This window comes from Pogona vitticeps, chromosome 3 (assembly GCF_051106095.1).
Source record: "Pogona vitticeps strain Pit_001003342236 chromosome 3, PviZW2.1, whole genome shotgun sequence".
Taxonomy (NCBI): Eukaryota; Metazoa; Chordata; class Lepidosauria; order Squamata; family Agamidae; genus Pogona; species Pogona vitticeps.
Window position 1 is genome coordinate 73538832 of NC_135785.1, and position 15943 is coordinate 73554774.

Below are 15943 nucleotides of genomic sequence, written 5' to 3' on the forward strand. Positions count from 1 at the left end.
AACACCGTTACCTTCCCAGCGTGGTGGTACCTATTTATCTACTCACATTTACATGCTTACGACTGCTGCTTTTCTGACCTTGCAGCACAGAGGCTTCTGCGGTTTAACCAGCAGCGCCACCACGTCCCTGCTACACCACCTAGCACTATGCAATTAAAAAATTCACAGACTCTCCTCTTATAATTTACGTGATTTCTTAAAAAAAAAGAACCTAAACAATGGTGGGTCTATAATAAAACACTCCTCCCCACTCTCCAGCTCAGACTGGGGTTATTCATGAGTACTCTTTGAGATACTCAACTAGAATATCTACTTAGACATCTACTAGGATAACTGTCTGTTAGCAGTAAAAGTGTCCTACTGAGGTCCCTACCAGGTGTGGCCAACCAAGCTATTGAAGACAGTTGTTGGAAAAGAAAGAGCTGAACTTCATATGATGAGTTGATAGCTCTGTTTACAGGGGTCTCGAACTCAATTTACCTGGGGGCCGCTGGAAGCAGAGTCTGGCTGAGGCTGGGCCGCATCAAATTTTCTGCCAAGTGGTGCAAGAGCCCAAGGAAGCTGCCCAGGAGTTTCCTTAGTCTGGCTGGGGCTCTGAGGAGGAGGAGGAGGAGGAGGGGTGGACGAGCTGTCTTGGGAGAGAGCCAGCGAGCGAGGCTTTTTTGACTTTTGACAGCAGAGGCCACATGGACGCTTCAGGGGGGCAGGCAAGGCAGGGGCCACAAACTATCATCCGGCAGGCTGCAAATGGCCCCCGGGCCGCATGTTTGAGACCCCTGGTTTAGAATAAGGAAGGAGGGTGAAGAATGTAAGACAGCTGCAGATTGTCAACTCTGTTGCTAACATTTTAAGTTAAATTATAGACAGGTAGGATCTTGTTTTAGACATTTATATAATGAATATTATTCTATTTATCCTTCTAAAAGATATTAGGTGCTCAAATGGATCATGTTATTAGCTTAGGCTTTAATTTCAAGAGTCAATTAAAAACAGGGGTTATATGTTCAGGCCTTCCCTTCTGTCAATATTTAACTCTTTTTTCCTTCTATATTTGATTTACTATTGCATGTGTTTAGACTCTTTGTAATATTCTTATGTCGTATTGTATACATTTCTGTTGGAAGCTGCCCAGAGTGGTCGACCAGACCAAATGGGCGGGATATAAATCAAATCAAATCAAATCAAATCAATCAAATCAATCAATCAATCAATAAATGTGGCCCATTTTCATTGCCATCCTAAATGGCCTTTGGCTGAGCATGAAGATTTCTACCTAACTGGTAACATTTTTATCACTTACCAGCAAAAATATCAGTAAGAATATCTTACTGAAAGACTTGCTGAGATCAAGGTAACATTGTCCACAAAGCTAGTAAGTTCCAAGTATCAGCTATCATACAGAAGTGATGTTGCATCTCTTATTACCAGGAGGTTCACCTGTTTTTCTCACAACATCTCAATCTTTGACATAAACCAGCTTGGGTGTCTTCCTCCCTCATAATTAACCGCTTATGGTTCTGCGCCACTTGTATTATGTGCTGCAAAAGATCAGGATCGCATGGTGGACGTTCACTGGCAGAACAGAGCAATAAAATCTTCCTCCTTATCTACTACAACCTATCTATACCTCCAAAACTGGAACATAGGGCTGGGATACTCTCCAGAACTGGTTTGCAGGTGGCATGAAAGGCTGCAGAGGGAATGGGGAGATGGGGGAGAAACTGCCAGCTAGGATTATAAATCTTGCAGCTTCTTGGTCTCAGGGAAAAACAAAGAGAGACAAAATCCCTCCTTTCTCCTCATAGTGAGATTTCTCTGTGGGAGAATTTTCACAGGAAGCCTTATGAGATTCTCAGAAGTTTCATAGTCATTTTTTAAAAAAGGAATGCTGAGCTGCACAGGATTATTACAATTATTGCACAGAACAACATCTTTCTACACAGGTTTCACACAGAACAGGCAGAAGAAATGCTAAACTTCACAGGATCATTACCATTCCTGTACAAAATAGCATCACTCTTGCTCAGGATTCACCAGAAAGAGCACCAAGCTGTATAAGATTTGGCACTTTACTGCACACAGCAGCAGCAGAAAAACAAACAAACAAAAGCTGCAGGAAGCCAGGAAATCTTGCTGGTGCGAGAAGTTCTTACAGGGGGAATTTCAGTATAGTGAAACTTAGAAAATAACTGAAAATGATAAACTTCTCCAGTATTCATTACATCTCTATTACTAACAAAATGTTCAATTTAGCTTCATAATGAAAACGGTCATGGAACGCTTCCCATGTTGGCAGGGATACAAAGACCCATGCAACATTTCATGTTTTGAAATGTTGCAAATTCCTTCTCCCACCCCATTTTGATGGAAACCCCCAAAACACCACATGGCGCTCCTGAATTCAGTTCCCCAATGTACTTCCAGCCTCAGCTGTGGGTCTCTTCCTTTCCTATAATGGAAAATCCAGGATACAAAGTCTTGGATGTCTGGCTTCCAAGGTTCCCCAACTAGGAGATGTATCCCAAGATCCTCCTCCAGATGCATCCAAAAGTCCAATATTAAGGACACCAATGCACTCTCAACGTCCTTCACCTCTATTTCTCCCCTCAACTCCTACGCTAAATGTGCTGCAGTGAAAACAACTATTACAGAACAGTTAACAGATACTGAAATCTTATGTGTGAATCCTGCTGGGGATCATTCTGCTATTAACGGAGTAAAGGCTTGTGGCACTCATTACTGAAAAGGGAAAATTTCAGAGGAAATAGAGCTACACTGTGACAAAGGGGGGAATCCCAGAACATGTGGTGCTCAACCCCCAGGATCAAACTTAATTATTATGAGCTAATGGAAACTTAGAAACCACATGGTTGTTGTAAAAACCCTTGATCCCCTTATTCATTTGAGGGACAACCCAAATTCAACTGAACAAGGCTCTGTTTCTGTTCATCTCCCTTTTCAACTGCAGGACATAATAATGTGAGTGGATGGGTGGCAGAAAAGATGTTTCCCTAAATTACAAGATGACCCTGTTGCATTTTTCAGCAAACATGAACTGATTTTTGAATTGTATAAACCCACTTATCCAGATACAGAAGGCTCCTGGTAGATTTTTGATAGAAAAGTCTCCACACTGTTATGATTGAACCAAAAGAAGAAGAAAGGGAAATGGTAGATCCGTTGTGTGAAGAGGATGGAGAACTACTAAGGGGTGACACAGAGAAGGTAGAAATACTGAACTCCTATTTCACCTTTGTTTCTTCACAAAAGGAGAACAATGCTCAACCTGATGAAAGCATATTAAAGGAGGAAGTGAGACAGCTGCTGTCAAAGAGAGGAAGAAATGGTAAGGAAGCACTTAGCTACCTTAAATGAATTTAAGTCACCAGAACTAAATGAACTTAAATTAAAGGTACTGAAGGAGGTTTTAGAGGTAATCTCAGAGCCTCTGTCTATAATCTTCTAGACTTCTTGTAGAACATACAAGGTCCCTGAAGACTGGAGAAGAGCAAATCTCCCCATCTTCTTTTGGAGAGGTCTCTCATTATATTCTTGGGGCCAAGCTGGTAAAATGTGGGCTATGTGGAAATGCCATCTATTCAGGGATGCTTCAGCTGTGGGACAGGAATATCTCTCTCTCTCTCTCTCTCTCTCTCTCTCTCTCTCTCTCTCTCCATATATATATATATATATATATATATATATATATATATATATATATATATATATATATATATAAGATAACTAAAAATTAAACAGAGTCATAAAGTCCCATATTTTTCTGCCTTTTAGTTCATAAATAATTTCAGCCTCTTGCATTTCCTGGTCTTTTTAAATATATATTTTGACATGATTACATACAAGAAAAACTAAACAAAGCAATAGTGCACCCCTTACCCCAGGGACCATCCATTCATACAATGCGTATATATATTTTACAACGTTTCATTCATTTTTAAGATGCCTCATCCCTTCCAGAAATATAGTCTTGCCCTGACATTTGCCTGTATTTCCTGTTCTTACTGAATCTGAATGAATCTCATTCATTCATTCATTCATTCATTCATTCATTCATTCATTCATTCATTCATTCATTCATTCATTCATTCATTCATTCATTCATTCATTCAATATCTATATATCTACAGATATAGGTATGTCCCATCCATGTAGTGATGAGCCAACTATTGTGGATGGCTTACAAAAACTGATAAACACCATGAATTTTTTTTTAAAAAAACCACGCAACATATAAAACAATCAGAACTCCCAGATGGTGACTGCTAAATCAAATGAATTGCATTAACTCTCTCAAATGGGGAGCATGTTCCTGAACACCTCTTTTTTAAAAAGTACCTTTAGAGAGTCCTTCCTTCTTCCTCCACTTGGGAAATGTAACTATAACAACAGTATACAAAGCAGATTGGGATGGGTGGGTGGTGGGATAGACTACTATCGCATAAAACAGGCATATGACATTACAGTACTTTCTTACCAAATCTGCCCTGCTGTAAGATATTAAACTGTACAGTCATGCTGTATTTTATATGTAGATTGGAATCTTCCCATCTGTCATTTGAAGGTACAACCCAACACCTGTTCTAATGAAGGCTCATGAATATTACTCATTTCTCACAATTTGTCATTGCTGAATGACTGACAGGCAATTGACTAGTCATTAGTAACAAAAAAAAGGCCATGACATTTATGTCATTATTAATTACATTGGTGCCTCGACTTATGAACATCCATACTTACGACCATGTCAAGTTACGACCAGCTCCAGCCACAAAGTTTTGCTTCTACTTGCGACCGGAGCTTCCAGTTACGAACAGAAAAAGGCAGGGGGAAAAGGCAGGAAATTCAAATTGCTAACTGTAGGTGGTGACGAGGCTGCTTCTTAGTAGCTCTTTCACCCCAGCAGTTAGAAAGTGTGCATCAGAGGAGGCTTCGGACTGCCTTGCTTCTGCTTCTGAGGGCGTGTGTGTGTTTGTAGAGAGGCTTCGGGCTGCCTGGTAAGGTAAGGTGCTGTTTTCCGCTTCTTAAAAACTGTTCTGGGTGTTTTGCAGCGTGGACTGGGGGGTTATGTTTCTGTGGTGTGATGGTCTTGGGGGTTTGTTTTTTGGTTGGTTCCCCCATTTCTGATGGGTCTTGGGGGATTTGGTGGCTTTTTTGTGTTTTTTTACCCATTTCCGATGGGTCTTGAGGGGTTGTTTTTTTGCTCCCCCCCATTTCCAATGGGTCTTGGAGGGTTTGGTTGCTTTGGGTTTTTTTTCCCCATTTCTGATGGGTCTTGGGGGGTTTGGTTGCTTTTTGAGGGGGTCCCCATTTCCGATGGGTCCTGCATGCTTCCCTTGCTTTTTCCTGTTTTCTTTGCATTTCCAACCTGCACTCTTTGTTCACTGTGCATTTCCAATCTGCTCCGTTTGTTTTTTCTGCATTTCCAATGGGTCTTGCTCGCTTGATTGCTTTTCTCCCCCCCCCCCGCCAGAAGGGATTAACTGCATTTCCAATGAGTCTTGCAGTGATATTTTTTGGTGATTTTTTCTTCTGCTGGAATGGATTAATTGCATTTCAATGCATTCCTATGGGAAATGGTGCTTCGACTTACAACCATTTTGAGTTACGTCCATCTTCTGGAATGGATTATGGTTGTAAGTTGAGACACCACTGTAGCTCTATTTATAAGGTTCAAAGCAAGAAGAATGCAATATAATTACCCCAAAAAGAGCCTTATTTTTGTATGAGAATTAGTTGATAGGCATTCATATTTTATCTGAGGTTTGAGAAAGTGTCTGTCTGTCTATCTGTTTACTTGTTTCAGACCCTAGCTCCTAGTTGTTGTTGTTGCTGGTGCTGCCAAGTCATTTTTTACTTATGGCAACCTTAATATTAGTGACCTTGAAAAGATCCAAACATTAACAGTCCTCTTCAGGTCTCATAAACTTAGGCTGTGGTCTCCTGTACTGAATCACTCCATTTCATATTTCATTTCTTGAATTTTCCTGCTTCCTTCAACCCCTCTCAGCATTCTTACCTTTTCTGATGAGTCCAAAATACAATAGTTTACGTTTAGACATTTTGTTTTCTTCCAGAGAAAGTTCAGGCTTAATTTGATCTGGCAGCCACTTGTTTGTCTTTCTGCCATTCCATGGCATCCATACAACTCTTCTCCGCCATGGAATGATTCAAGTCAATTAAATTTTTCTTGTCAACTTTTTCACTATCTAGCTTCAAATCTGTTCACAGTAATTTTTTTTAGAAACCTAATAAAAAATAACCAGCAATCCCATAGTATAGACGACTGATGGCGAACCTATGGCATGTGCGCCACAGCTGGCACGCGGAGCTCTTTCTTCTGGCACGCGAGCCAAAGGTCGCTACTCCCACCACCAGGGGGGGCACAGCCAAACCTCATGAGGCGGTTGCAGCCAGGATTCCCCCATCTGCCGCCACTTCTGGGTCCTTCGGGTCCGTCGCCATGATTCCCCCTTAAACCGCCACTTCTGCTTCTGGTCTTCCAGGTCCGGATCTGTGCGGCGGCACACCGCCTGCTGTCTCCCCCCCCCCCATTTTGGGTACATGAGCCCAAAAAGGTTTGCCACCACTGGTGTAGACAATCTTGGTTTCCAGAAAAAAATCCTTACATAACTGCCCTGTCAAATCTGAGTTTTTATCTGATATCTTCACTGCAGTTTCTGATTGGACTGATGACTGAACCAAGCAATTGAAAATGTTTAACTATTTCCATTTTTTCATTGTAAATACTGAAGTCATGCAATTCTTCAGCCGTCATGATTCCGGTCTTCTTAATGTTCAACTTTAACTCTGATTTTGTACTTTCTTCTTTGACTTTCTTTGGTAATCATTCTGTGTAAATCCATCTTACATGTGGTAGATGAAAGTGAGACTTTCCAAATGCAATTGCATGTGCTCTGTTCAGTCAATCCTTCCCACGGAACAAAGGAGGAAATTATACTAAAACTATACTGACATAGCTAAAAAGGAGGAGGGGGGAAAGTAATGTTTCAGAACGGCTTTCATTGTGTTTAGTTTTTGAAAATATAGGATTGTTTCAATTGCAAAGGTTTCAAGAAGTCAATTAATTAATTGTAATGACTCTGACACTGAGCTATAGTACTTTATTATATTTGAATAAAGTTTAGCTGGCTTATTTTTCTTTCTTCTTTTATTTTATAAAAAAGTACATTCCAATGATTCCAATCTTCCTTCAAAGCATAGTTCCATTACTTTACTACTAGTAACCATTTCTTAAAGAATTAAAAGCTTGCCTTTAAGTGTAGTGCACAGAAATGAGAAAGTATTGTTTTCAATCGCATTCTGTCTGAACAGAATTATTTCTTCTTCTTTTTTTAAAGCAATCCCCTTGAAAAACATCAAATAGTAAACGTCTGCCATATGAGAAATAGTCCTGCAGCCACACAGGCTTTTCTTAATAATATTTAACATCAGGGGGCTAAAGGGTGCAACCACTGAGATATGAGCTCAGCAGTTTGTGCTGGACTACAGCCAATATTAATGCTCACAACGGTTTATCAGCATTATTAAAAAGGATATCACGCACAAGACCCTTTGAGGTGTGTCTATAAAAAAAAGGCATGGTGAGTTTGGAAAAAGTGATGATGAGCACTGTGGGGGAATCTGTAAACACAGCGTTTCCAAATCTGACTGTACATATGACCTAAGCTGGTTCCAGGTCAGGAAGGAAAGAACATGAATTGGCCTTTTCACTTCCCTTGAAACTGCTTACCCAAGTTGCTGTGCTGCCTCTCTATTCTCTTACTGCACATTTTCTATTCTTCTACAACACTGTTCCTTATACCGTTGCTGAACGCTCTAAAAATTTATCTCATTTTACAGCGGTTAGTGGAACTTTGCAAGATGAGTCAAACTTGAAGTTACAGGAAGGTGAATTACAAATGATGAGGGTTCTTTCCTGTATCTCTCCCCTAGCCCACCCCACCCCACTCCCCTGCAGTTCTCTTTTGGTCTCACAGGCACATTGTGAATGGCATCCTCCCATTAGCCTCCTGATGCCTAGGTTGTAAAGAGGGCAATATATTTTGAACTGACTCCCCACTTTGCGGACAGCGAAGAGTAAAATGATTTACATTTTACTCTTTGCTGTTGCAATTAAACAAAGTACTGTAACTGTAAGAAATCAAAGACTTTCTGGCTATTCTGGTGAGGGAAATGTAGAAAAACATGGGCCTACAATGAAATTGAACTTATATGCAGAATACATCATGCGAAAGGCTGGACTGGAATCCCAAGCCAGAATTAAGATTGCCAGAAGAAATATCAACAACCTCAGATATGCAGTCAATACCACCCGGATGGCAGAAAGTGAGGAGGAATTAAAAAACCTCTTAATGAAGGTGAAAGAGGAGAGCGCAAAAAATGGTCTGAAGCTCAACATCAAAAAAACTAAGATCATGGCCACTGGCCATGCAGCCGCAAAATTAAAAGACACCTGCTTTTTGGGAGAAAAGCGATGACAAACCTAGACAGGTTCTTAAAAAAGAGACATCACCTTGTCGACAAAGGCCAGCATAGTCAAAGCTATGGTTTTTCCAGCAGTGATGTTTGGAAGTGAGAGCGGGACCATAAAGAAGGCTGACCACCAAAGAACTGATGAATTGTGGTGCTGGAGAAGACTCTTGAGAGTCCCCTGGACTGCAAAGAGAAGAAACCTATCCATTTTGAAGGAAATCAACCCCGAGTGCTCATTGGAAGGACAGATCCTGAAGCTGAGGCTCCAATACTATTTTATTTATTTATTTATTTATTTATTTATTCTATTTATATCCCCCCTATCTGGTCTAGCGACCACTCTAGGCCATCTCATGAGAAGAGAAGACTCCCTGGAAAAGACACCGATGTTGGGAAAGTGTGAAGACAAGAAGGGAAGGGGATGACAGAGGATGAGATGGTTGGACAGTGTCATCGAAGCGACCAACATGAATTTGACCCAACTCCGGAAGGCAGTGGAAGACAGGAGGATGTGGCATGCTCTGGTCCATGGGGTCACAAAGAGTCGGACATGACTTAATGACAAAACAACAACAACAATGAAATTGTCCAGCTCTGGGTCCTGACTGTACTGGGATCTCTCATATCTTGAAGCAAAACCTTCTTTTCTGAAAGTGTCCCTGCTAGTCACATTGGTAAAATGTTATACTGCAATGCACTGTCAAGACAACATCATGTTGGAATACCATTGCAGACTTTGGTGGCAGATGCCAGAAAGTATGACACTGTCAGCGTCTTCTTATTCCAAACACATATATGCACATATAAGACCCTTTCCCCAGTATTCTGCTTTCAGTTTGTAAGGCTTAAACCTTACCTTTAAGTTGCAATAAATACTGATGTCTATGGACACATGCTGAGAACTTGGAATGAAATCCAATGTTGAGTTATTGAACTGCTGTTCACTGTGACAGAATTCCCCTCTTTTTCTTCTCTTCTGTGCAGGCCTTACAGCCCCATCTACTCTGGAGGGTTTCCAAGCCCACTGAAACAAATTTAGGAGAGCACAATGGGCAGGAAGGAAGAGGCAGGCTCATCCTTCACTTGTCTTGCTGAAGCAAGTCCTAAAGAAAAGAACCAGCTGGATTCTACTGATCATCTACAGAAGAAATAGAATATGGTATCCTGAGAAGTGGCACTCCTTATTAATGTTGCAGAATTTGTTCAGTAGCTCCCATGTCAGGAAAAAAACAATAACACGAATGTGCCTATTGAGTCAGCGCAAACTCAGAACCAGATATTTCAAATTTCAGTTCAAAGCTGTTTCTTATATTATACTTTGGTCTTCAAATGCTATTTAAAAAATCAGGGACTTCTTTATATGTATTTGCAGCAATAGGAAAATAAAAATAGTATTAATACACTAGGATGCAACAGATAAATGCTATATTTGCATATTTTGAACAAAATATAATTTGTGAAAGGGCCCTCAGATTCACCATATGGTTATTTTCTACCAAAAAATAAAAGTTAGGTGCTGGAATTTAAAAGGATGATGGATTAACTGAATCCTGGATATCTAATTAACCAAGGTTGGGCTTTATGTCACCTACTTACCTTCATTATAAGACCAGTGAAGAATGTGAGAGGACAACGTAATGTGATTGCCACCTGAGTTCCCATCATGACTCTTTCTTGGCTTTAGCTGTTCATGTCCTTGAGGGCTACCCGCAACAGACAGGGCTTCAGACAGAGTGGTAACCTTCCAGAGATACTCAGTCCCTAAAGAGTCTGTTTGCAATGTCTGTTTTTTATCCAAGAAATTCTCCTTGAGATCTACATTCCAAATTGCTTTGAGCGGTATCTTGCTCTCCTCTGGGAGCTTTGTCTTAAGTACTTCTGTGATTAGTTCCCCATTAGCTAAACCATCCACTCCATCTGGCGTTAAATTGGGAGAACTGCAATTTATATTAAAAGACATTACTGACCTATGAATTTTTTGGTGCTTTGTCCGAGGTTGACTGACAGGCACGGAGAGAGATTTATCCATGTAATATATTGAATTTGGACACTGAGGAGAAATGTTGATGTGAACACTAGAAGTGAAAGAAAGTGATGCTTCTTTGTTATGGCTCTTTCCTGGGGGAACCACTTGGCTGCCTCTGCTTTCAGTGCTAGAAATCCAGTCAGACTGCCCCTTGCACTGCGGCAGGCAAGATTCGGAAACGCTTATTTCGGCTGCATTTTGATTCTGACAGCATTGTTGAGTGTGCAAAGATCCACAGAGCTGATCTAGCCCAGTAACACAGGAAGCAGGAGCAGTGTTTATTGCCAGCTTACTCTCCTGGCATTTCAAACAAGAAGGGTTGGATTCATCCACCTTCATTTCACTCTTACAAGGGGAAGCAATTCGTCGAGCAGTGATTGTGATGGAAGCAAAGCCTTTCTTCTGGTTGCACCCTTGTTTGTCCTCTTCCCTATCAACGCTTGTTCCAAACACACTGTCATCGGAAGATATTTGAATTCCTAATCTTCTAGGAAGCAACACGAATGCTCTATTAATGTTGACTGATCTATGATTAGCCAAAGATTGGTTCATGTGACAAACATCAGACTGGGTGATTACAGATTGCACAGAGAAAGCAGCCTTATTTTCTTTTGATTTATTCTCATCAATCATCTGTGAAATGAGCAGAGATGGAATCATTTTTGTGTTCTGTGATGGCACAGAGTCCTGCAAAGATAAAATATTTCAAATTAGTAACACATAGAAACAAAATATTATCTACAAGGTATTTGTGATAGTTTGATACAGGGCTTCCTCTTATATCCCACTTCGTATGATTTCATTGTAGACCATTTCTTTGTTTCTTTTTTTAAGTGGCAAAAACCAACTCTGACATGCCTACAAGAGTAAGACTGAAATTATGGCCAATCTTGTGTGCAGATTATACATTCATGAAACTGTTTTTCTGAATGATTAATTGATTTACTCAGTTGGGCATATAGTCTTATGTTTGTTTAACAATGTATGTGCCAATAGTAACTGTCAATTTCAGATTATAACCCACACCACACTGCACTTTCATGCCGATTTGCTGAAATATTAAAGCGTTTTAAGCACTTCAAGTCTCCAAATGCATTGCAAAATGAATTACATAGGTGGGCTGTGATTTTCTATAGAGTGTTTCTGTGGGTGTTGGGTCAGTGCTGTTACACAAAAGCATAAAAGTATTACTGGTGGTCTACAGCTGGTAGTCTACAGCTGAATAGCAAATGTATTGCTATTCAGCTATAGACTGCCAGCCATAGACTACCTTGGTCTGCAATAGCAGTAAATATATCAAGAGAGAGGTGTGTGTTTTTAAAGGAAAAGAAGTTCTACAGTATTTAATGATTTTTAAGGAGGCTGAAAGCAATCTGTTTAGTTCAAGGTGTTCATTTAACAAGTGAATTCTACCTTGAATATATCTGCCCCACAACAGTGCTGAGAGTATATTAAAGTCTCCACTTCTGGGGTCTCTGCTTCAGTTGCTTTTACAGCATCCTGTTTATCTGAGCAAAAACCAGCAGTTTCCATTTTGGACCCAATGAAAATATTTCACTTTGATTATGAAGAAAAAGAACAAGTATTCTTCCATTTCGCATGTCACAAACAGCATACACATATCTCCTCCAGTGATTTTGTGTGCTATTTATTTCATTAGCTCCCTATTGTTCAACATCCCCTGGCTGCACAAAATACTGTAGCAGGGAAACATAAGCCCAGCATACTTTAATGTTGACCTACAATCTTATCTCTCACAATGACAATCGCCGTATCTCTTGACATAAACAAGATTTCTTTTAGATGACGCAGTTAACCTAGGACTGTTTTCTACAAACAGTTATAGCATACGACCAACTTAATTATGTACCAATTACTTTGTAATAGAAAACCAAGCTAATCAATTGGATTTAAGTAGAAAAATTCAGAGTGATTCGGAGTATTTAAGACTGATTTCAGACTCTTTCCTATCTTTTCTAATTCCTTCCTTCCCAACATCTTACAATTCTTTCTCAACTGAAATGCAATATAAATTACAGCAGCAATAACCCAGGATCTTTATCAGGATTTTTGACTTTATTTAACTGCAAGTTCTACTTTAATCCCTAATTCTATGCAAGTTCTTTTATGAAAGTCACCCAACAGAAAAATATCTATACCTAGAAACCTCTTAAATACCTTGCTATTTATTCAGCGGCAGCCTACCAGCTGAAGCCTATTTTGGGCTGCAACAGCAGTAAATATATCAAGAAACAGTGTTTTTCTAAAGTTCTATTTACTGATTTTCAAGAGGCCTGGAAGCAGTCTATTTAGTACAAGGAGTTAATTTAATAAGTGCATTCTATCTTGAATAGATCTCCCGAAGCACTGCTGAGAGGACATTAAAGTTTCCATGTCTGAGGTCTCTGTTTCAGTTGCTTTCACAGCATCCTAATTTGCAGAAAATTAGCAATTAAAACATGGCACTAAATAATGGTGAATCTTAATCTGTTCTCTTTTTGCATTTTATATATGTATGTGTATATACAGATTCGACATGGGAGCTTCATATCCCAGGGAATACAGATATGAAGCTCAGCACCACAGGTGCCGTGGCGATCCACCCCCACCCACCAGAATCAGCCTGATCCACTCATTGGGCTGCTCACAGGACGTGCATCCTACAGTGGCAACATAGTGCCAATCATGGACATAGTCCCACCAGCAGTACTCTGCCTCTCCCCACAGCCAACTGCTCCAGCAAGGACGCGGGAAGACAAGTCTCCCCTCTCAGCTGCTGTTTGGTCAGTTGAGGGGGAGAGGTGGGGACTATGTCCACAATTGGTGCAATGTTGCTGCCGTTGGACATGCGCACTGCAAGGAGCTCAGTGAGTGGATTGGGCTGGTTCTGGGGGGCAGGAATGGACCAATGCTGAGCTTCATATTCATGTCCCCCGAGACACAAATATGAAGCTCCCTTGTCCAATATAGACATATAGATAAAATAATTTAAATAAATTTCAAAATTCTAGGTATGTTAAATTTTGATAAAATCCCCCCATTCATTATATAAATGTGGAACGAGAAATTTTGAACTCAAATTCAATTTCATATTTTTATTTCAGAATCAATATGGTTTAGTTCCGTTGCTCTCTCTTTTGCTAGTTCCAAATTTCAGTAGGCTTCAGAGATTCTCAACAAAAAGGCAGCACATGATGGATGCTTCAGTCACAACTATAAAAGAAGAATAATGAATGTTTTCCAATGCAGTGGTTTTCAACCAGAGCTAAACATAGTACTGGTGGAAAACAGAGGTTGTCTAGGTAGGCATGGTTTCTTCTTAAACTTTACTATAAAGACCAAATCCCACATCCAGAGAAACCCACATTCAGCATCTTTCCTGCTACCCTTTTCCTCCTCAGCAATAGGGTCTGCTTAGTTATCCATAACAAATTAAAAATCCAAACAAAAACATTATTTACATTTCAGAGATAATCCAGACAACACACGAGCTTCTCCTAGTAATATGTTCTCACAATTACACTTTTTCACTAAATGAGGGAACGCTACTTCTTGAAGCAGGGTTTCCCACATGTTTGTTTTGGTGCTAAGAATTTACCCTCCCCTCAACCTCATGTCCTCTTTCCAAGAGTGACATGCAATCTCTTACAAATGCTACCTGCAGTGAATTACACATCTGCAGCACTTGACTATGCTAGCAGTAATTTTGAACTCTTAGTGTTCCATCTGATCCCTACTAATCCTCGGTGCCCTAATATACTACCAGTGATAAATATAGCATGACATTTGTAAATATATGAATGTTCTTCTTAGAAGAAGTTCCCCCTCAGGTGCCCCCCCCCTCAATCAATCACAGTGACTGATGGGACAAAGGGCTGAGCAATTACTACCCAGTGGGTGGTAGGGAAAGCTAACAGTGCCTTGTAGCAATCCACAGTGTGGCCTACAACATGTCCCAATCTGTGATTCCATTTGCTTAACTTTAAAAAGCAGCAGATGGAAAGCACTCTCATCCCGATTGGGAATGCAGTGTGGGGAGGGAATAAACCTTGTCCCTTTGCACTGTTTCCTAAAACAAATAAATAAAATTGTTGTTTGCCCCAGGAATAAAACCTATTTGAGGAACAAACAGTGGTTTCCCCTGTGGGTCAAAGGAAAATATTTCACTTGGAATATGAAGAAAAGGAAATGATTAAACCAGTTCTCTTTTCAGACACTCCATAGTAGTTTCTTTAAAAGAATGAATGAATGAATGAATGAATGAATGAATGAATGAATGAATGAATGAATGAATGAATGAATCAATGAATCAATCAATCAATCAATCAATCAATCAATCAATCAATCAATCAATCAATCAATCAATCAATCAATCAATCAATCAATATGTGTTCACTTATTTACCAGTTCTGCTACTTTATGCCTAATTCTTCTTTGCAGATATAGAGGGGGTCCTAACAGGCAGGCCAGTGTGGAAACACTTCCCCAAAGAAAACAACAACCAGAATCCTACTGGTGTTTGCAGTGGGTTTTGCATGACTTGTCACAGCTACAGTGGGGTCTCTACTTAAGAACGTCCCTACTTAAGAACAATCCAACTTAAGAACAGCTCCATTTGCTAAATTTTGCTTCTACTTGAGAACAGAAATCCAAGATAAGAACAGGAAAAAAACACCTTTCCTGCTCTTTTTTTAACCTTAGGTCATCTTAGGTTAAAAAAAAATTCTCCCCCTAGTGGTAGAGTACTTATTAACCAGCTTTGCATTAGTTCCTATGGGAACTAATGCTTCAATGTACGAACGCACCTCTACATAACAAAAAAACAGCCAGAACGGATTAATTGGTTTTCAGTCCATTCCTATGGGAAATTTTGCTTCAACTTAAGAACGTTTCAACTTAAGAACACTATTCCAAAACAGATTAAGTTCTTAAGTAGAGGTTCCACTGTAGTTTCTATGGACGGAAAAGAGCAGATACAGATTAAATGGTTTTCAATGCATTCCTATGGGAAATGCAGATTCGACATAAGAACTTTTCAACTTGAGAACCACCTTCCAATACGGATTAAGTTCTTAAGTAGAGACCCCACTGTAATTGCAGAACTCACTAGGTGCCAGGACATATTTCAGCTGTACAATCATCTATAGGAGCCGACACACAAATGAGATGTACCCATGCACCTTGTTAATTAGCTGCAGCAAGCTGTACGAACCTTACATGAACACCAATAAGATTCTGGACCAAATCTCTGAAAACCACTTGTGTCCCAGCTCTGTCTAGTAGAACTACAATTAAATGTGTACTTGCACAAAGCAAATGCTGTAATCAAGTATCAATGGATGTCAATCAAAGGCACAGAAGTGTTGAATATTTGATCATCTGGAAATGAACTGGGATACTGTC

General features: G+C 40.0%; 1 protein-coding gene across 2 annotated transcripts in view; it reads right to left on the reverse strand.

Annotated features, from left to right (window-relative positions):
• Positions 1-15943, reverse strand: part of C3H10orf90 (chromosome 3 C10orf90 homolog) — a 164412-nt gene that overhangs the window by 62924 nt on the left and 85545 nt on the right. For both annotated transcript variants that reach the window (XM_078391201.1, XM_020791541.3), the window contains exon 3: positions 10111-11227. In XM_078391201.1, the coding sequence (XP_078247327.1) occupies positions 10111-11200 (1090 nt within the window). In that variant the 5' untranslated portion in view covers positions 11201-11227. The remainder of the gene's footprint in view (positions 1-10110; positions 11228-15943) is intronic.